Source organism: Pteronotus mesoamericanus, unplaced genomic scaffold, assembly GCF_021234165.1.
Source record: "Pteronotus mesoamericanus isolate MK-2021 breed Mesoamerican mustached bat unplaced genomic scaffold, CSHL_Meso_final contig_173, whole genome shotgun sequence".
Lineage (NCBI taxonomy): Eukaryota > Metazoa > Chordata > Mammalia > Chiroptera > Mormoopidae > Pteronotus > Pteronotus mesoamericanus.
The window spans coordinates 13309455-13331138 of NW_026555072.1; the positions used below are offsets into that span (position 1 = coordinate 13309455).

At 36.4% G+C, this 21684-nt stretch overlaps 1 protein-coding gene across 1 annotated transcript in view; it reads right to left on the reverse strand.

The window, feature by feature from the left end:
- Positions 1–21684, reverse strand: part of CFAP47 (cilia and flagella associated protein 47) — a 332513-nt gene that overhangs the window by 174455 nt on the left and 136374 nt on the right. The window contains exons 33-35 of the mRNA XM_054566336.1: positions 5857–5954; positions 5451–5567; positions 229–363 (exon numbers count right to left, since the gene is read on the reverse strand). Coding sequence (XP_054422311.1) covers positions 229–363; positions 5451–5567; positions 5857–5954 — 350 coding nt within the window. The remainder of the gene's footprint in view (positions 1–228; positions 364–5450; positions 5568–5856; positions 5955–21684) is intronic.

Genomic DNA, 21684 nt, shown 5'->3' on the forward strand with positions numbered 1-21684 from the left:
ACCCCCAATCCTCAATTGCTTCAAAGAGTCATCATTTCCTTGCTCGTGGTGATTTTATTAAGCACAATTGTCCCTTTCACTCCGCTATACCTTTGGTTTAGAAGGAGCAATATTTGCTAATGCTCACTGTATCATATTGACACTTGTCAATTTCAGGTTGGGAAAGAAATATCTAAAACCCCTCTTAAGTGTTAACTGTGTACACTTTGTACCTACATAGATCCTTACCTGTCTTATCACAGTCTCATGTAGAGTACAATATAAGGTCATCAAATCCTTGGGGATATATGCAGGGAGTCTTTCGTACATGTAGACACAAAGCATGAGCATCAGGATTGGACTAGGGTCCCAGATGTCAGAGGCCTAGTTTTGAAGAAGAGAAATAGAAAGAAGAGGATACACAAATAAAATATATAACTAGAGCTAAACCACAGTAATCAATTGTTGAAATACTTTAAAACGTTTTCAAATGTTTACTGATTGGCAATGATACTGAAATGCAGATAGAATAAAGAAAATATTGTGAATCAGAAGAGCTTGACCTAAGTTTTAAAGGATGAGTAAGATGTGTTCTAAGTATAACAATGACCTCAGAGCCTCAAAGAGTCCACAAAACCTAGTCAGAGGTCAGAAAAATAATACACACTAGCAATTCTGACCAATGTGACTAAGACACCATCTCTGAGTCATTAGAGTATCATAGAATGCACTAAAAGAAAACTTGAGAAGTAGGCGAAGTACTTAGGTGAAAGATGGCAAGAGACTTTCAAGCAAAATCGCAAAGAGGAGGTAACACATGAGATGAACTTGAAGGCTGTTTGGACATCAAATAGTTTGTATTTGGTGTGAGGTAAAGGATATATTCTATCAGAAAGACAAAGAACTCTAGGGCAGACCATATGGGGAAGCAGAGTGTTCATTTGGAGGAAGAAGTACAATTTGAATCATGCGTAAGGTAAGAAGGGACAGGTACTGGAAGAAAAGACTGCGCAGTGCCAGAACCACATTGTGGAGGGCATGCATGCCACGGGGAGGGACTTGATTTCTGAACAAGAAATAACACAAGAGCAACAATTCAAGCAGATCAAGCAGTGGGTGGTTGGGGAAGTTCCTTTCCCAGACCAGACAAATTATAATAAGGCAGAAAATGTACTTACAGTGATAAACAAGATAAAAGAGTGATGGTTGTTGGAACAGATTTGAAGTAATATCCAGACTACAGAGGAATACCAGCAGAGACAATCAATATTGCTAGAATGCACACTGAAGCTAAAAAGTAGAGTCAGGAGCAGAAGGAAGAAGAATTCTTTCCATCAGTTTACATAGTATCTCTGATCTTCTAGACCAAGCTGGAGGGAGTGGGGAAGAATTATTCATAATAAAAAGGAATTGGGATTGGTCTGAGGAAAGGATTCAAAGATACATAAAATACCACTGATAAATAAGCAACTCAGTCACTGTCAATGTACAGGGAGCTCTCTAGGCTTCCATAAAATCAAGATCATAGTATGATTAAATGGCACACTTTCAAGCTAGCAACTGTAAATGAGCTGGGCCTGGCCTAGAAATGCAAATAGTGCTAGAGCTAAGGAAACCTAAAGTGTTATACTAGGTCCCCTTAGCCACGGCTTCACTTTCCACAGTTTCAGTTACCCATGGTTGAATGTGGTCTAAAAATATTAAAAGGAAAATTCCAGAAACCATTCATAAGTTGCAAATTATGCGCTGTTCTTGGCAGAATAATGAAATCTCGCTCAGTCCTGCCCAGGATGTGAATGATCCCTTTGTTCAGTGTCTCCATGCTTTACGTGCCACCTGCCCTGAAGTCACATGGTAGGTGACTCAGTTACCAGATCAACTGCCACAGTATCACAGTGCTTGTGGCTCAAGTCACTCTTAGTTCACTTAATACTGTCCCCAAAGCACAAGAGTAGTGATGCTGGTCATTTGGATATGCCAAACAGAAGCCTTAAAGAGCTTTCTTCAAGTGAGAAAGTAAGTTTTCGACTTTCTAAGGAAAAAAAAAATGTATGCTGAGGCTGCTTAGATCTATCGTAAGAATGAATCTATCCATGTAATTGTTAAGAAGGAAAAAGAAATCCCTGCTAATTAGCTGAGAGAGATTATATTTACATAACTTTTATTACAGTATGTTATTATAATTATTCTATTTTATTATTATTGTTGCTAACCTCTTACTGTGCCTAATCTAGAAATTACACTTTAACGTGTGTATGTATAGGAAAAAGATAGTATATAGTATATATACATAGTAAAGTGTTCAGGCATCTGTGGTCTTGGCTATCCACTGGGGGTCTTAGAAGATATCTCTGGTGGATGGGGCAGGGGCGAGTACACACTCTAAGTGGAACTAAGGCACTTGACTCTAAAATTTGGCAGCAGTTACCAGAGAATAATTTAAAGCTCGTCTGATCATCTCCTAATTCACATTTCCAAAAACATTCTTTTCCTTTTTTTGGAAGGAGAGGAGTTTATTCTTTCTTGTTTTGTCAATAAGCAGTAACATTTCCTGGGGAGGGAACTGTTAGTAAAAAATAAGGGTAGAAACTTGCTAGGGAGTATGATTTGAGAAAAACTAAGAAAGATAGCAAAATTCCAAGATTTATCATCAGGATTCTGTGGTTCCACATTTCTTCAATAAAGACAATGATAGTCAACAGATGTAGGAAAGTTATTTAAGGTAAGAACAAACTAAACACTTACATAGCGTTTAATTCCCACAAAGTGAAGAGTATGGCTCTGCTGGGCCCTGTGTAACGGGCCAGCTTGTGGGCATGATCCAAAGATGGCGGCCTAGGGGACGGGAAATGCGTGTGTTGGGGAAAGGAGAACTCTAGTGGCAGAGCACTCAGGGCTCAAGTCTGAGGTTAACAAAAGTCTTCTGGACATTGTTTTACTGACTACAATATAGAAAAATATAGATAGAAATATAAAAAGTATTTCAAAAGCTCATATCTGAAAATTTGGAAATGAAAAGCTAGGCTTATCTTAGTGGAAAAATATATTTGATAATTAAGATATTATATTGGAAAACCCGAGTAAAGAGTATTTTTACCTTTCTCGATGATAAATTTCAAAGAAAATAACCTAAATTACACTTTACACTTCAGTATAAATTACACAACTATACTTTAGACATTTCTAGGTTTAAAAGGCCAAATGTTAAGTTATGTTTTCTTAAAACAAGATTTTCATGTGAAGTATCTTTCAAAGACATAATTATTATTTTCTCTATATAGGTCTAACCAAGAAGAACTTTGATCACACTGATCTATTTTTACCCTTGATGAGAGTATTTCCTACTGAACTAACAAAAGATAAGGAATTAAACAAACAAACAAAAAATCATAATAGAGAAGGATACTGGAGTAGAAATCTGCCAAACTAAATTCTAGTCCTACAACTATACAGCGCCATGATCTTGACTAAATCAATTGTTTAACTAGGCCTCAGTTTCCTCATCAGTAACAAGAAGAGGTGGGATGGCACTGAGCTTCATGGTGGATTTATTTCATTTGCTACAACTTCAAAATATTACCAGCTTTCACACTACACATCAACCATAACTAGTACTCTCCACTGAAATACTGTAACCCCACAGAGAACACTGTTGATTGCCTTCCAAAGAGCAATTTTCTCTTTTCTTCTTTACTAAGAATACCAATTTTTGTATGTGCCCATTACCTTTATCAAACACTGCTTTAGCTGTAAGAATGAAATGCAATTCTGGTCAATGATACGCAATGGGAAATATGCTGTGGGCCCACTGAGAAAGGTTTAACTTAAGGAAAAAGAGAAGCACAATAAAAGGGTGCTACTCTACCAGCCCCAAGCAGAGCTGTGTGAAGGTGTTACATGGGAATTTCAGTAGAAATTAGTGCACAAAGAAGCCAGTAGGCTGAGAAGGGTTGAGGCAAAATGAATATCTGAAAACTATTTTGAAAACTTGAGTAGCTATCTCTATAATATTCTGCTGCCTGAGTTCATCTTATGCAAAATAATGAATTTCTTTATTTTTAAACCACTTTTACTGTGAATTCTGTTATTTAAGGCTGAAACAGCCCAGCTTTTAAAAAAAAAGAAAATTTTAAAAGTTAGATTATCTATATTCACCATTAGCTCTCCTCATTACTCAGTGAACTAAGTGTAGTGTAACCTCTATAAATGTTTATTATATTTATTTTTATGTCCATCTACCTGCATATGGAAATGAAAATATATTCTATGCTGAGTCCAAACAATTTCCAGATATTTTTGCTTTAAATATAAAGCACACCATGAAAGAGAGACTATGTAATAATTGTATATTTGAGCTCACAAGATTTCACAACAGGACATGCTATTGGCTCAGAAACTTATCTAGCTGATTCAACAGTTGCAAAGGATATAAAAAATAGGAAACATAAACATGAATAAATAAATCCAGTGCTGAATTTCACAGGATTCAAATGCGGACCAGTACTAGGCATCAGCATTAATACATTATGGCTAAGTTAATTTAAGGATGATATTTTTAAACTCTGCCATTTAATGTGTTGGTAAATCCAGGCTGATTAAAAGTTAGTGAATTGGAACTGGCTGGTAAAATCCTGGTAATTATGTGTTAATTGTCAATTTTCCCATTCGCCATTTCTCAAATCCTGGTCACCTCTACATCTTTAAGTAGTAGATACATTTTAATATATTTTCGCTATATAATTAAACCTCTTGAGTCAACATATGGTAGGAAATCAAAAAGCAAAGGACAGAATCATAACATAGTGAACTATATTTTCATTTTATTTAATTGATTTTAGACAGAGAGAGAGGAAGAGAGAGACAGAAACATCAATTTGTTGTTCCACTTATTTATGCATTCATTGGTTGCTTCTTTTAAATGCCCTGACTGGGGATGAAACCCACAATTTTGGCATATCAGAACAATGCTCTAACCAATTGAGCTATCTGGCCAGGGCATAAATCATATATTCTAAGTAAAGATACTTTAAGTTTTTTGTGAACCGCCAGAAAATTCTCAAGGGTCACCTTAAACACAAGTGTCCCATGCAACTTTTCCTCGTTTCTTTATTAGAATGACTTCTATCCCCTTTGCGTTCCACAAATAGCACATTGTTTCTGTGTTTATTGTGGCATTCACTGTCTGCTTTGCATCAGCTCCTTTTCATGCACTTGTCCCTCTTAGTTGGTTAACATCTTTCGAGTGTGGTTTAACCATATCTGTACCCATTGCAGGGTGTATCCAGTGTATTTCACAAAGGAAATTCAATAATTTGTACAACTGATGGAAACTGTAACATTTTTATTCTTCCAAACCAAAATCTTTTATTAGAGTTTATCTTTAAAGCCTTCTTATACAAAAACAAAAAAATAAGTAAGAGAAAAAGATCCTTATGAAATATTTATAGAATGAATGATATAAAGGCACTCACCTGTATGCCCATGCTAAGGCCAATTTCATGAAGACTATTTACAACTAACAGGCAATTGTGAAAACGCTGTTCATCATTTTTTGGTTCTGTGTACATATGTACAAAATAAGGCTCAATCTGAAAAAGACAACAATCAAACCTTTCCATAACGGAATAAAAGTGGCTGCTTTTTAACTGTATTTCTCTGTAATTCAGCAAAGAATCGTTTAAATAGTAACATTTGTCTGTTGCAGACTACTGAAATCAAAATACAAGAATAAACAAAAGGGGGATGTTAGCCATGCAGAGTCAGATGTTTACTTAAAATCAAAACATTTAACAGAATCAGTTCGCAGAAAATACTTTACATTTTAATGACTAAATTCTTTTAAATAATAGAAGAACATTATGCGTAAAAATAACTTACCAGAAATGGGCAATAGGCTCCCAACACTGTGGCAAAAACAAGGCCATCTAAAAGATCTTTGTCAAAATCTATTATCCATCTTTCTCCGGGAATATTACCTGTTCCAAAAAAAAGAGAGAGAGAGCAAATATAACCATAGCTTTACTTCTCTAAAAAGATATCAAGGAAACATTTGCCTTTGCTTGGAAAAGAAAAATCATATTATTTTGGAAATAAAAACAAAACTTAAACCTCAGAAGCTTAATACAAGGAGGTACAGCTGCAAGGTTTTATAAGCAACTGCAAAAGCTGTCTCCTTTATTTATACTTGAATCACTTTGAGGAATATATTACAATGTAGTAATGGAAGAAAAATCCAAGATTTCAAAATTACTCATTCTTTAGAGGACTTTGGAGATCACGTGTTTGATCATGATCATCACATGGGTAAAGGGGCTCAGAAGACATGGAGTTGTTTGTGACTCTAAAGTTTTAGGGACAGATCCCCTATTTGTTGCCGAAATTCCTCTACAAGAAGGGTATGTGGAAGGGGTTGGAGATTTATGGCTAAAAAAAGCCAAGCCGTAATTGACCTATAAAAGATAACACAAGATAGAGGAGCAATCAAAGGATTTCTCAGTTACTAAAATGACTACTATGCTGAAGCCAGAAGAAAAGACAAAGTATCTGGACATTTAGCAAATATCTGAAAGACTGTCTTATATTAGGGAGAGAAGTGGTGTTTTAGACATCGGAAATCACTGCTATGCTGGATGCGACATTTCCTTTTTTCAAGTGTTTCCAGAAGGGCCCAGATTATTACTGGATTGAGATGATTTCTTGTCTGAAAACAAGGGAAAAATTGGTGATCTTCATAAATCCCCTCAAATCCTTTAATTCTCACTTTCTGTGAAGAACAAACCATGACAAGATATGTTCATGATATGTGTATAAATTCCACAAAGCAGGACTGCTTTACATCTGAACTGCAAGGCTCAGTTTTCTCTGAAACCACAGATGTCCTGGATCCTTCACAGAAACAGTGCCCAGTACTTTTTCACGTGAGATGCTACAACAGTGAATGTTTCTATTGGACTTCCACAGCATATTATTGCAAAATCAACCTAGCAAACAAAAATCAGTAGGAATTTTCCACTAATATATAGCAAACAACACTCTGCACTATATTTTCCAAAGTATTTTTTTCCTGATAGGAAGCTCCAAATAACTGTATTTGATATAAAATGTGATACATCAAAGTAATAATTTTAAAATGCACATTTCTAGTTGGCTATATAATTATAACTTAAATGTGCTTCTTTTAATGTACACTTGCCACTCATGTCTTCTAATAACAGCAAAGGATCTCACTTTTGTAGCCAATACTCATTTTTCTATGAACTAGAAGCAATTCTAACTAATCTGAAAAAGACAATTTACTAGCCTTTTAAGTTGATGGTGAATCAGTCATTTAGCAGGAGATATAGACCGTGTCCACTAAATATCCCATCCTCATCTTGTACCAACATTAGAGAAAGGATAGAAATTCCCCGGAAGGAGTTTAACGTCTTGTGGAGGAAAGGTCACCCCCATAAAGAGAAACAACTAATGAAAAAATCTCCCTAACTGGAAGCTAATGAATAGATAACAATATAGCAAAAACTAAGTGTTATGCTGTCACTATCAACTCCACCAACTGCAATCCAGCACCACAGGATCCATTATGGCTTTCCCCACTTCCTTATCTCTTAACTTCTTCAACAGTTAAAAACCTGGCTCTCGTTATTCACAATATATGTACTTATTTGTTCAACACTAGTATACACATAAAGTACTTTCAGAATTGCACACCCATACCCCTGGCAAGAAAATAATGTGTAGGCACAGTTTGGTTTTTTTGTCTTTAGTTCTACAGTATGCAGTCATGATATTGTTTTCAAAGTATATTAAGTCAGCTCCTTTCTTTTCCATTTCATTCAGTGAAGTTGTCAGACATTTGTAATTCAGTTACATTTGTCATTCGTCACGTTCATTTGTCACAGTCTGCATTCCATCCTGGATTACATCCATGCCTTTGGTTTAAAAAAAAAATGCATGTACTAACATTCATTCACTCTTCGTGGTGTAGCTTCTAGGACTTCGAGATATATATTGTCATGTATTTACCACCACAATTCCATACAGAAAAATTTCATTACCCCTTATCCCAAAACGCCCATGTGCATTTTAGGTCAACATATTGATATTTACCAAAAAAAAAAAAAGTGTGGTGGGATTTTCATTGGAGTTACATAATTTTGACATCTCAAAAACAGTCTTCAGTTCTACGTGCATGCCATATTTCTCTATTTATTTAGTTCCCTTTGATGTCTTTCATCAGTGTTTTGTAATGTTCAGCATATATATATATTGTGCATATTTTGTTAGCTTTATACTTAAGCATTTTATTATATGTTAAATTATACCTATATATTTATTTCAAATTCCAACTGTTTACTGTCATTATATAGAAATAGAATTTACTTTTATATATTGGTCCTATATCCTACAACGTTGACAAACTCATATACTAGTTCTAGGAGCTTTTTTGTGGGTTGTTTGGGATTTTCTACTTCACTGTCATGCCAAATCCCAGCCCCTTTCCGGGGGTGGAGGTGGTATGAGTGTCCCTGTGTGTTCAAGTTTCTTTTTGCAGCTGCAGTGAGTTTTCACCATGGCCCTAAGGATGACAGTATGCGTTGCCCTTCTCCCCACAGATTAAAGTTTTTGTTCTATAGGAAATACAGGAGTCTGCACAAAATGCTTGCCCCTCCCCCAGGTCTGCATTACAGGAGGTATAGTCTACAGACACTCCAGCCATTTCTGTGAGCAACCAGTGAGGTTTGTGGAGCACAAACCTGCAAGAGAACACAGTTTCCCCCTTAACTGTGACCCCCAGGGATTTCGTGCTCTCTCACTAGCGTCCACTTGGCCTCTGCCAATTCACTGAACACCCTAACTCAACTCTTCTCGTCAGTGTCTAGCTGTCTCTACCACAAGTACACAGTTGTTATCACTCCATTTCTTCCTGTCAGAACCTACTCCTCGTTGGACTTTGGGCCACTTTGTTGGCCTACAGCTTCAGTTTCCTAGGGGAGCTTTAAAACACTGAGAATTTACTGTTGGTATGGCTTCTGCTGTTGTAACAACAGCCAAAGAAAACAAAAGCAAAGAAGCTCTTTCTAGTGTTCTACCTCCCTGAGAGGAAGCAGTGGCAGCCACAAATTTTTGTTTCACCCATCGCAACTTTGGCACTCCTCTGACATTACTTGTCAAACCAGTGGCGTGGGCTATAGCTGCTCAGACATGGCTCTCAGTATGAGCAGGATGGCAATAATGCTCCAGGGCAATGTTGGGAAGAGGTATGGACTAAACTCCAAAGCTCTTCTCTAACCTCTGATTCCAGGCCTGTAGCTGGCCATTCATACACAAAGCTGTTGCCAAGGAAGACCTACCACAATTTACCACAGCCTGAGGTATGGCAAGGATTTTATTTTCATGTAAGCTCCTTTGATCCAGGCTACTCTCTCTACATGCTCCTTCTAAGGTTTTGTTACCCATAGTGTGCTGTGTGAATCAGCAGCACCTTCAACTGGAAGCTTGTTGAAATGAAGAACTTCAGGCCCCAATCAACACCTACTGAAACATCAAAACAGTTTAACAAAATCTCCAAGTGGTAATCTATTCACATTACTGTCTGAAAAGTACTAATCTTGAATTGTTTATTATTATTTTTTATTTTTAATTGCTTTTTAAGAAAGATTTTATTTATGTTTTTATTGTATTTAAGATTTTACTTTTTTTTTTTAATCTTACAAAAAAGTCTGAAGTCAAACAAAGTAATTTACAGGGTAGGAGTTATCATCAGACCAATCTCAGTTTTTCAAAGCTCTTTTACAGGCAAAAGACGATGGAGTACTGTTCACAGATTCAGAGAAAAATAAAGGGTGATGCCCAAAATTGATTCTCAGTCAAGATCCATTCACGTATAAATTGAAGATATTTACAAAGAGAACCCAGAGACGAGAGTTTCTTGAAATGATAATTAGGCACACAAAATAATGAGGAAATCCAGCTATCTCATAGCTAAATCAAAAATAATTAAACATGGTGAATCCAGATAAAATGACACATCATTGAACACTGACAAAATAGAATGTGAGTGTTCCAAGTACTGATAATGGAGGCATAAAAAACCTAACAAGAAAACTAAGGCAGGAAAGTAAGAGGAAATAAGAGTAATAATTACCTCACCTGTCCAATCAATGACTGTCAATGCTATGTAAAATCAAAACAAAAACAAGAAAACCTCAGAAAGTATAATGCTATTCATAAATTTCTTCTTTTAAATTTGAGGCTTATTTTAGGAAACATGTCTTGTGCTGGGCAAATATTTATGTTACATGGTATCTTTGTATTATTTAACCTTATTCTCTATTTCTATATTCGCACATGTTTGAGTTTTTTACCTTCGCATTGTGCATCAGAAGCACCTAAAGAGCTTTTGAAGCTGCACGTGTACAGGCAACACCTCAGAGCTTGCATTTCAATTGGTCTGGAGTGGGACATCAGATATATGTACTTATGTATTTGTTCTATATTTTAAAAATGCTAAATTATGTGTATATGTGTGAATGTACATATCAATATGGTATCATAATCACACAATGTTTATGACTCTATTTGGTTAATGATTTTTTCAGTTCAGTGAGGAACTAAGGGTTCACTTTAATTAATCAACTTGTGAAGACACTGTGAATGATAAAAAAAAATTCTCATCTGCAACTCAAGAGACAAGGCTCATTACTTTTTTTAATTTTATTTTTCAATTACAGTTTACATTCAATATTATCTTGTATTAGTTTCAGGTATATAGCACAGTGGTTAGAAAGACTAGGCTCATTTCTAAGGCCCAGGTAGCTAACTTCCTTCTTTCTATTAGAATGTAACTTACGTAATAGAAAGGATTTAGGCTCTTTTGTTCTCTGCTGCATCTCTAATCCCTAAAACAGTGCCAGGCATATAAATTGGCAATTAAGAAATATTTGTTTAAAAATGATTTCTTTAGTAGATTCTGTTTTTGTTAGAATCTTTAAAAATCAACTATCATGCCAAACTCAGATAAAGATTATCTTATTCTTTATTCAACTTATTTTATAGTATTTGTTTTTATACTTAATATTTTTTCATACATTTAGAATTCATTTTTCGCATATGGTATAGACTACAGAGTTAACTTTCCCTTAATTTAAAAAGTGTCAGTTAATTGACCTAGCACTATTTACTGATAAACTAATATTTATTATGAATTTTGAAATGTCACATTCATCATACTAAATTGTATTATATACTTTCATTTTTCTGAGTTCCACATTATGTTCGATGCAACTGTAAAATATTATGACTCTTTAACATATTTAATAGTAAATAATACAAATTATTTAGTATTTTTGTAATATAGTTTATTTAAATTTTTCTCTATATTATTTTTTTAAATTTTATTATTATACTGCAACCTTGAAAACCTAGCAAGTGAATATAGCATCTAATTTTAGAAAAACATGATGGTAGACAAGGGTAAGAGGATCTTGCATTACTACATATTAAAGTATAATAAAAAGACTGTTGGTGATCCAGACTGGTGCAGCTACTGTGGAAAGCAGTATGGTGATACCTTAAAAAATTAAAAATGGATCTGCCTTTTGACCCATTGATCCCACTTCTGGGAAGGAACCCAAGACACTAATTCGAAAGAACGTAAGCACCCTTATGTTCATTGCAGTGTTACAATCGCCAAGATATGGAAGCAGCCCAAGTGCCCATCAATCAATGAGTGGATAAATCAACTATGGGGCATTTATACAATGGAATACTACTTGGCCATAAAAAAGAAAATATTACCCTTTGCGACAGCATGGATGGACCTGGAGAACATGAGGCTGGGTGAAATAAGCCAGTCAGAGAAAGACAAATACTATAGGATTTCACTCATAGTGGAATCTAATGGACAAACTGAACTAAAAAGCAAAATAGAGACAGACTCTTAGATAGAGAGCAGGATGACGGCTATGGTAGGGGTGGAGGTTAGGGGGTGGAGGAATGGAGCAAAAAGGAAAAAGGACTCATGAACAGGGACAACAGTGGGGTGATTTTTGGGGGGAGAGGGATATAAGGGGACTAAATGGTAATGGAAAAAATACAATAAAACTGTTTAAATATAAAAAAGTTAAAGTTTAAATATAAGAAAATACAGTATAATAAAAGAAAAAAGCTAAAGAAAAATATTTCACACTGAAAATACTGAATGTGCAACATCATTAGTCACTAAGGAAATGCAATTCATGCACAGCTAAAATGCTGCATGCATATCTAAACACTGTAGTCAAAAAAAAACCCCAAACAGTCACAAGTGTTGGTGAGGATGTGTAGAAATTGGAACCTTCATATATCGATGGTGGGAAAGTAAAATGGTGCAGCCACTTTAAAAAAAACTATTTGGAAATATCTCAAAATGTTAAGCATTCAGTTATCATATGATCCAGATATTCTATTCCTATGTAATACACAAATAAAATAAAAAAATGTAGGTCCATAAAAAATTTTACACAAATGTTAATAGCAGCAGTATTTATAATAGCCAAAAAGTAGACACCACCCAACTACCCATCAAATGATAAATGGATAAACGAAATGCAGTATAGCCATACAAAGGAATATAATTTGTCAATGTATGAACATTGAATACATAAAAAAAGTCTCAAAGATATTATATTACTCCATTTATGTTCAGAACAGGGAAATCCATAGAGACACAATGTTGATTAACGTTTTCCTGGTGCTGGAGGAGTGAGAAGTGATTTCTAATGGGTATATCCTGTATCCATATGGGGATGAGGAAAATGTTCTAAAATTAGATTGTGATGATGGTTGCGCAACTCTATCAACATATTGCAAACCACTAAATAATACACTTTAAATGGACAGATTTTATAAAACTGAATTATATCTCAATAAACCATTAAAAATATACAACTCAGCAGTTCCCCCTCCAAGAAATGGAAACATACGTCTGTAAAATACTTCTGTATAAATGTTCACACAGACTTGACTCATAATAGCCACAACACAGAAACAACACAAATGTCTATGATTCCATTAAAGAAAAATAAACGATAAAATATGTATAATAAATTCATAAACATTCACCAAATTCAACAAAATCAAGTCCAGCAACTCTCTTCTCTCCAAAAAGAAAAAAAAAAAAAAGGAGTTTTCTCTCTCTGTTCTGTGCTTTAATTTATCAACCCTTTTATATTTGTAAGGCACTTGACACTGATTTCATGGTTCTTGACCTCTGAGTCCCCAGTCAATACTGAGACAGTCGATACTGACTCAACATTGAGTCAGGCCAATACAGGTTACATGTTGACCTTATTCACTGCCAAAATGGGGAAAGAGTTAAGCTGTAAACTATTAGCAGACAGATTGTAATATTGATTATTTAAGCTTAGTAAATGCTAGGGAGTAATGGTTGTTAACCACTGCTCTTAAAAATATATGCTCTAGCCCTGGCTGGTCTGGCTCAGGGGACTGAGTACTGGCCTGCAAACCAAAGGGTTACAGGTTCGATTCCAAGTCAGGGCACATGCCTGGGTTGTGGGCCAAGTCCCCAGTAGGGGGTGTGGGAGAGGCAACCACACACTGATGTTTCTCTCTCTCCCTTTCTCCCTCCCTTCCCCTCTCTCTAAAAATAAATAAAATCTTTTTCAAAAAACACATGCTCTCATCCATTTACAAATGTAAAATGGGCTGGCCGTTGTTGGTGCCGACCTTGGTGACAGGGTCTGATTTCTTGGAAGTCTGATTTCTTCTGAAAACAGAAGCCGGAGGAGGAGAAAATGGCTCTTTCGTTTCTAAGGATAATATCGCAGGACTCAGTGAAATTCAGAGACATGGCTGTGGTCTTTTCTCCGGACCAGTGGGCTCATCTGAGCCCTGAAGAGAGACAACTGTATAAGGACGTGATGTTGGGTAACTGTGATTACCTCGTGTCTCTGGGACACTGGACTTACAAGGCAGAAGTGATATTCTCTTTGAAGCAAGGGAAACAGCCCAGCATGCTGGAGAGGGAGGTGACAAGTCCTCCGTGCCCAGCATGTCAAACATCGCTGGTGATTATCACGTTCTTAATTAACCTGTGAATACCTTCAAACAAAACTCTCACCATGCTTAGGATCAAAAACTTTGCACTGCCATCCAGCGGTAAGAATGTGATGACTGCAGCATAGTTTTCAGCCACATTTCACAATTTCCTGGACATCAAAGAATTCACAAAGTAGTAAAAGCCCACAGACATGGTGAAAATGCAAAGGCTTTCAGACATTGCTCATCATTCACAACACTCCAAAGACTATATATTCTAGATCAACACTTTGAATGTAGCCAATGTGGCAAAACCTTTGACAGAGCTTCAAAGTTTATTCAACATCAGAACATGCACAATAAACTGAAACCATACAAATGTGATATGTGTCAGAAGGTCTTTAGTTTTCTCTCATTCTTTAATGCACATCCAAAGTTTCATGTTGGCAAGAAACCCAACTTGATTTGGCATAGAAAACAAAATCATACTCAAAAGACAGTCTTCGCCTGTAAAGTTTGTGCTAGGGTCTTTCCCAGTTTCTCAGAAAGAAATCAACACCAAAAAATCCATGTTAGAAAGAAACACTACCCATGTAATTACTGCAAAAAGGACTTCCGTCCATATATGAAATTCATCATACATCAAAGATTTTATACTGAAGAGAGACCCTAAAAATGTTATGATTGTGAAAAATTCTTTAAAAGTACCTCAAATCTTAATAAACATCAAAAAACACACAGGAGAGAAGTCCTTTTCATGTAATGAATGTAAGAAAACCTTTCAGCAGCTCATAGATTTTCACTGCCATCAACAAATCCATACTGGAGAGAAGTTGTATATATGTACTAATTGTAAAAAGACCTTTGTCGGTTTCTCAGATCTAACTTGACACCAAAGAACTCATACTGGGGAAAGACCCTACCAATGTAATGTTTGTGAAAAAGCCTTTAGACATCATTCAAACTTTATTAAACATCAAAAACTTCTTTCTGACGAGAAGCCCTTTAAATGTAATGAGTGTGAAAAGACCTTTTACTTTTGTTCAGAGCTTAATCGGCATAAAAAAAAATCATACTAAAAAAGAAACCCTGTAAAGGTAATGAATGCCAAGAGAGTTTTAATAATCATTCAAATCTTAACAGACATCAAAAAATCCATACTGGAAACCCTTTGTATGTAATCAATGTGGGAAAACTTTTAGCATAAACTCAAAACTTGCTTGACATCAGAAAACTCATGATAAAAAGAAACCCTAAAAATATAAAGAAGACACAAGAAGGCATTTATAAATCACTTACTTTTTACTAGAAATTGGGAATTAAACCAAAGAGATCAATGTGAAAGGGCTTTGAGTCAAAGCCCAATTCTTCTGCATGAATTCATGCTGTATGGACTATTTTAGAAATATAAATACCTATATGTTGAAGAAACAGGGATATGTGACCAGAAAGGTACTTTCTCCATTGCGTTGACTTGATTCTTTGGCTAAACACATTCAACCAAAACCTGAAATTGGATAAAGCAGTTCCTATTGTGAGAAGATGGTTAAGAGGGAGCTGGAAGGGTGTAGGGAAAAGAACATATTCATTTTGCTCTCTGTTCATAATCTATTTTTACTGGATGAATAAAATCATACTTTTAACAGAGGCAGCTCTCTAAAGCTGTAAACTGTTGCAGAGGGACGATGCAACCCTAATCTAAGCGTAAGTCAGGAAAACAAAAACTATCCCTTTGAAATTAGGAATTAGAACTACTAGGCAAGAAGAATCTTTTTTAGTGAATAATGAAAAACAAAGATAATCCTGATGCAAAAAACTAAAGTATAAAGAGTTAAGAGGATAGACACAAGAAATCTAAAGTTCACCGGTTGGTGGGTGGTAAATGGTTTCTGCTGCCTTGTCTAAATGGATATGATTCTGAGACACCCAGCCTGCCTGAAGAGTTAGCATGATTCTTAGATGTTATCTAGAGAACCAAGAGGAGATGGAGAAATGACAACAGTTCCAGGACTTAGATTCAGGACACGGAGACTCTATTCTTTGTAGTATAGTCTTAATTGCAGTAAGCTGATTCCCTGTTTGCTTTAATAAATGCTAAGTTTTCTAGTACATGCTAAAAAAAACAAATGTAAAATGATTATGAGACCAAATCAGACGTGGGGTAGGGGACTGTGTCCTCTCCCACACACATACCACCAAACAATGCTCCAGACACCAGCTGGGTATTCTATGTCAACTCAATTCTGACACGTTCTACCCAAAGACAGCATCAGATTCCACAAGTAAAAGTCTCAGTCCCACAAGACCATCCTCCACTTCAGAGGTCAATAACAAGCTCGGTTGAACACCTGTTCTTCTGACCAGCCGCCTATAGATGGGAAGTTCCAAGGAACCCCTCCTTGCACTTCAGGTGCCAATCGCCAATCCAGGTTGTTAGACCTTTACTTCTGACCAAACGGCTGTAAGTCCCAGGTTCCTGTGAAGTTCACCTTGAAATTTGATTAGTTAGAGGGAGTCACAGAACTCAGGGAAACACACTCACCAGTTTATTATAGGAAGACATGATAAAGGATACAGACAAACATGCAGATGGAGGAGACGCATAGGGCAAGGTAGGTGGGAAGGGCGCAGAGCTCCCATGCTCGCTCTGGGCACATCTCACTGCCCACATCTCCACATGTTCACCAACCCAGCGGCTCCCCAACCCCATCCTACTGAGTTTTTACAGAGGCTTCATGACATAGGCATGATTGATTAAATCCTTAGAGACTGGTGAGCAATTCAACCTCCAGGCCCTCTCCCATCCCGGGTCAGGGGGTAGCACTTAAAGTTCCAACCCTCCAGTCACAGAGTTGGTTCTCCTGGCAACCAGCCCCCATCCACAAAATGTTAGTAGTAATTAATGCAATAATGTATCATTTTTTGAAAGCATTTCTAATGCTTCATTTCCAATGAAGTTTTAACAGTAATTCTTAATGCATTCTATTTGGTAATTTTGGTGTGTTAAAAAATTCAACTGCGTAAATTTGAAGATCTACTTGGCTTTATTAAGTGATTCATGAGTCAGACAGTATCCCATCTAGCAACCAGAAGGTACTGTACAAAATGAAAAAGGGCGGGGCAAGGGAGCTATCGACAGAAGAAAGTAAAGGATTATTTTGGGACCAGGAGGTCTTTTAAGTTGAGTAAGAGAACCAGAAGGGTTTTTATCACACAGATAAGCCCCTTCTCTCTAGAGGATGGAGAAGTCCCATTTGACAAATCACCTCACTGGTATTGACAGAAAATTCCAAACTGGTTAATTTAGATGACGTTTCTGGGAAAGGTTGAAACGGCAAGTAGATCAGGCATTAAATCTAGATTTGGTATCATGGGCTTTTAGCAGGAGTGATGCTTTGGTGACTGTGGTTTTCTCTTTCGCAAGTGAAAAAAAACAAAACGAGCCCCTGCCACTATGTCATGTTATTCTCTTATTGGACGTAAACAATCTCATAAAACACCAATATCATGCAAGGTCACTTTGCCACTGTGATGAAATGAAACAAAACAAGAGCATTTCAGAATGCTGACTAAGCACAGACAAAAACAAGCTCACCGTGTAAACCACAAAACACCAAGTTTCCCCTTCTCCTAACTAATGAGCAACTACAGCTTCTTTACCAATTAAAAAATTAGCCTCACTATAGTCCTCTTTCCTCTAGAAAAGGTTTATTAAATTACTCAACCCTAGGATTACCCCTGTCCCTAACAGCATGCAATCAAGGTGAATCCCTGTCCTTGAACCTTTCCGGAATTTACCTACTCAATGCACTAATCCTTTAACTGCTACTGGCGTTGGGGATCATGAGTTCCCCAAGATACAAATTGAGAGGAAATCCCAGAGAAATTTCCAGACAGATTTTATTAAGCTTATGCTCAAGGACAAGGAAGGAAGGTCTTCTGAACTGGCTGGTTCTGCTTGCCTGCTTTTATAAGCTGGGAACAATGAGAGCTTGCATGAAATGACAGGCTTTTTGAAAATGGTTTCTGGAAATTTCCATGTCAGGTTAGGAAAAGCAAGCAGGTAGAAGGGAGATAAAATGCTGCATTTTTTTTTTTTTATTTGAGCAGGGGTGGAGGGGTGGTGACATTACTCCAGTCAGTTTATCCTTCTGGCCACCTGGGCTCAAGATGGCTTCCTGACCACCCTGTAGTTTTCCATTCTCAGACCCAAGTGCCTATACTGTCTCATAATGTCTTACATAATAACGTTTACTGTGAGATAGCACAGGATTCTCCATAGTGTGTGGTCTCCCTCTTTGCACTGAGCACTAAAAGGAATTTGGTCAACTACAGATGTGGTCCAGTGGTCTGTGGCTGGAAGGCATTGATACTTAGTGGTATAAATATGAAAAAGAAAAAATGTGGTTACATCCTCCATTTCCCAGCATACCTGGCTACTGCCTTGGTTCACCCTGATTTTTTAAACCACACTGCTAGTCCACTGGAAATGGTTTACCTTCCTATATCACATTTGTTTGACTGCTTGGCATTTCTTACAATTTAGTGTTGAGCTTCACACTAATCATGATTTCTCCATATTGACTGACAGTCACCTTCCCAAAATAAAACACAGATGCAACATTAAAATGTCAGGTTTTACCATTTCTGTTGCCTGTGTGCATTTCCATTTTGCCACACTGGTGAAAAATATTTAATGCTATACATTAAAGGGTGAATTTGGAACTTCAGGAAAAAACTAGAATGTGCTTTGTAAATAATAACTATTTTTTTTTATTTAATGAAGTTGAAAATTAGACATATTTGAAACTAGCTATGCATACAAATGTAAGACCTCAATACTACATTAAAAAACTTTAAGAATAGATAACAAATTAAAAGGCCAATACACTCTCCCAAACGTATACTGAATATTGTTTACTCAAACAAACTCACATAATAAATGAAATTAGGGGCATCTTTATACAGGACATAAAAGATAAATTTTGCCAAACATACTTATAACTCTGCTTTATTAAAGAGAATTAAAAAAGTATTTTTCATTCATAAGAACCACAATGTTACTACATGACAAACTGTTAAAATAAGTATAAATTAAAAAGACATGTGTAGAACAGAGCTCCTTTGAACAGACAATTCAAAATGCACCAATTTCAGAATTTTGTTAAAAGTGTACTCAAATGAAACTACTTAGTCTTGTTAGAAATTAAATTTATATTACAAAATGCTCTTTTGCCACTCTCAAAATTACCAGGTGATTACAAGATGATAAAATTTTCATTAGCAATAAAAGGTAGCATTTGAAGCAAAGAGTGCAAAGAAACGACATAGACGGGGTACTTTATCATAGGCATGATCCACTGAAGAAGATACTGTCACTAAGGTGTGAAAAGATGGTTCATCACTGAAGAGAAGTTAACTATAGTGTTAATGATAAATGAAGCACATATAATAAAAGAGCCACTGGAAACAGATGGAGGAGTGTGTATAAGAGCAAATGTACCTCCTGGCAAGCACTGAAAAGGTCCCCTATTTACATCAAATAACTGTCCACTTATCACAAGAGAATTGTCTTTTGACTTTCAAAACATTTAGAATAAATCCTCACATTATGTTTTTTTAAACAAGGGTGAGTTATCTCTTTTTTTTTTTTAACTGAGTCCCAGCAACACCTCTAGTTAGGAAATGTAACTTTATCAAACTTTGACTGCCTAGCCCCACACAGACTTGGGCAAATTCATAGACAGTCCAGTGTTAAAATATCAATATATCAGTTTGCTCTGAGGGCTAAATTCAGGTGTGCTGATCGAAAGCATGTGACCTCGCTGCACTTGAACCCACTGACTTACTGCTGACAGACCAAATGCCCATTTTATCATAGCGGTCACCAGCTGAGCCATCTCCTAGGATTCTCCAACGGCAACAGAATAATGTTCTAAAACACCGTCCTAACATTCAAAGTCCTGGATGGCTGGACCTCAGAGCCAACTGATTCTAGTTTTACTACTTGATACTCTCCATGTTTTCCTCTATCAAGAGCAAAGCCCTGCTCACTTGTCACATCCTTCTGAGCTCCACCATTGCAAAGAAATTCTAAAGATAGGAATGTATCAGACCTGCCCTAACTGGGGTGGAGGTGCTGATAAAAAGACCACAGGAGATATGTGATGTGGAAACAACCTGTCCTGCTGACTCCACTGCTAAACTCTCCAGAGTTTCTGGGAAATCCATCACCAATTAAAAAATTATTTATTTGTTGCCCCATCAGGGTGACCATGACAGGCTGTCCATAGGGATGACGTTGAAATCTGCCAACTCATCAGTTTATCCAGAAAATGTGTAAGCAAGGCCCTCTGTTTGTTTATTCTCTGTAATGTTGTCTTCACTAAGATAACTTCGCAGGCTACAGAATCCAAGGTGTTTTTATTTCTCTCAACACTTTAAACATTTTCACTCCACTCTCTTCCAGATTGTATGTTTGCTGAGAAGTTAGATATAATTATTATTTTTGCTCCTCTATAGGTAAGGTGGGTGTTTTTTAAGATTTCTTTATCTTAGACTTTCTGCAGTTTGAATACAATATGCCTAGGTATAGGGGGGTTTTGGGGGTTTTTTTTTTTGTTTGTTTTGTTTTTAACATTTTTCCTGCTTTGGTAGTCTCTGAGCTTCCTGGATCTGTGGTTTCATGTCTGACATTAATTGGGGGAAATTCTCAGCAATTATTAGTTCAAAGGAATTATTGTTTAAAAGAGAAACTTTTTGGAAACGTAACTGGTGAACAAATATTCTGTGAACAATTTAAAAGCAAAAATGAAACCCCTTTTGTGATACTATTGTCTGTTTCATATATTAGTATGCACTAGAATCATATAAAATACAGATTGCTGGGTCTTACCCTTAGAGCTTCTCAATTAAAAGGTTTGGGATACAATCCTATCCATCTATTTGCCACAACATCACTGCAATAAATTGTAAGCATAATCAGACCTTTCCCGCGAAGTGGGGGTAAGTAAAGTAAATGCCAATGTTGAGAAGGTTCAAATCTGGGGCACTGATTATGACATTTTCTCAGTCCAAGTTAACCTAAGTGAAATACTTCACAGAGCTTCTACTCACATACTTCCACAGTTACTAACCATGAAAACCTGTACCCAGGTACATACTGCAGATGAAAAGTACCTCCTTCCACCTTAACCATTCAACCTGAACACCGCATTTGTACCAGAAGGTACAAATTAGTAAACTAAAATATATTCAATTATCTACAATAGGGTAGAAAAATGCATTTATTCATTCATTTATTTACTCAAACAATATTTGGTATCTATTATTTTCCAGGCACTGTTCTAGGCTCTGGGAACACAGTAGTGAAAAACAAAAAAGATAAGATTGTTCCTGTTAAGATGCTCACGTTCTACTGGAGGAGAAAGACTATACACATTATTTTTAGGAAAGTTCTACTGCAAAAAGTTGAGCAAGAAAGAGAAGGACTGAAGGTTATGCTATTTTAAAGTGGTTATTGGGAAAGCCTCTCAAATGAGGTGATATTTGAGCAGGACTTGAGTGAAGTAGAGAAGGAAATCATTAAGATATCAAAGAAAATAATGCTCAAAGCAGAAAGAATAGAAAGTACAAAAGTTTTGTAAAGTCATGGGTCTCAGCAGTTTA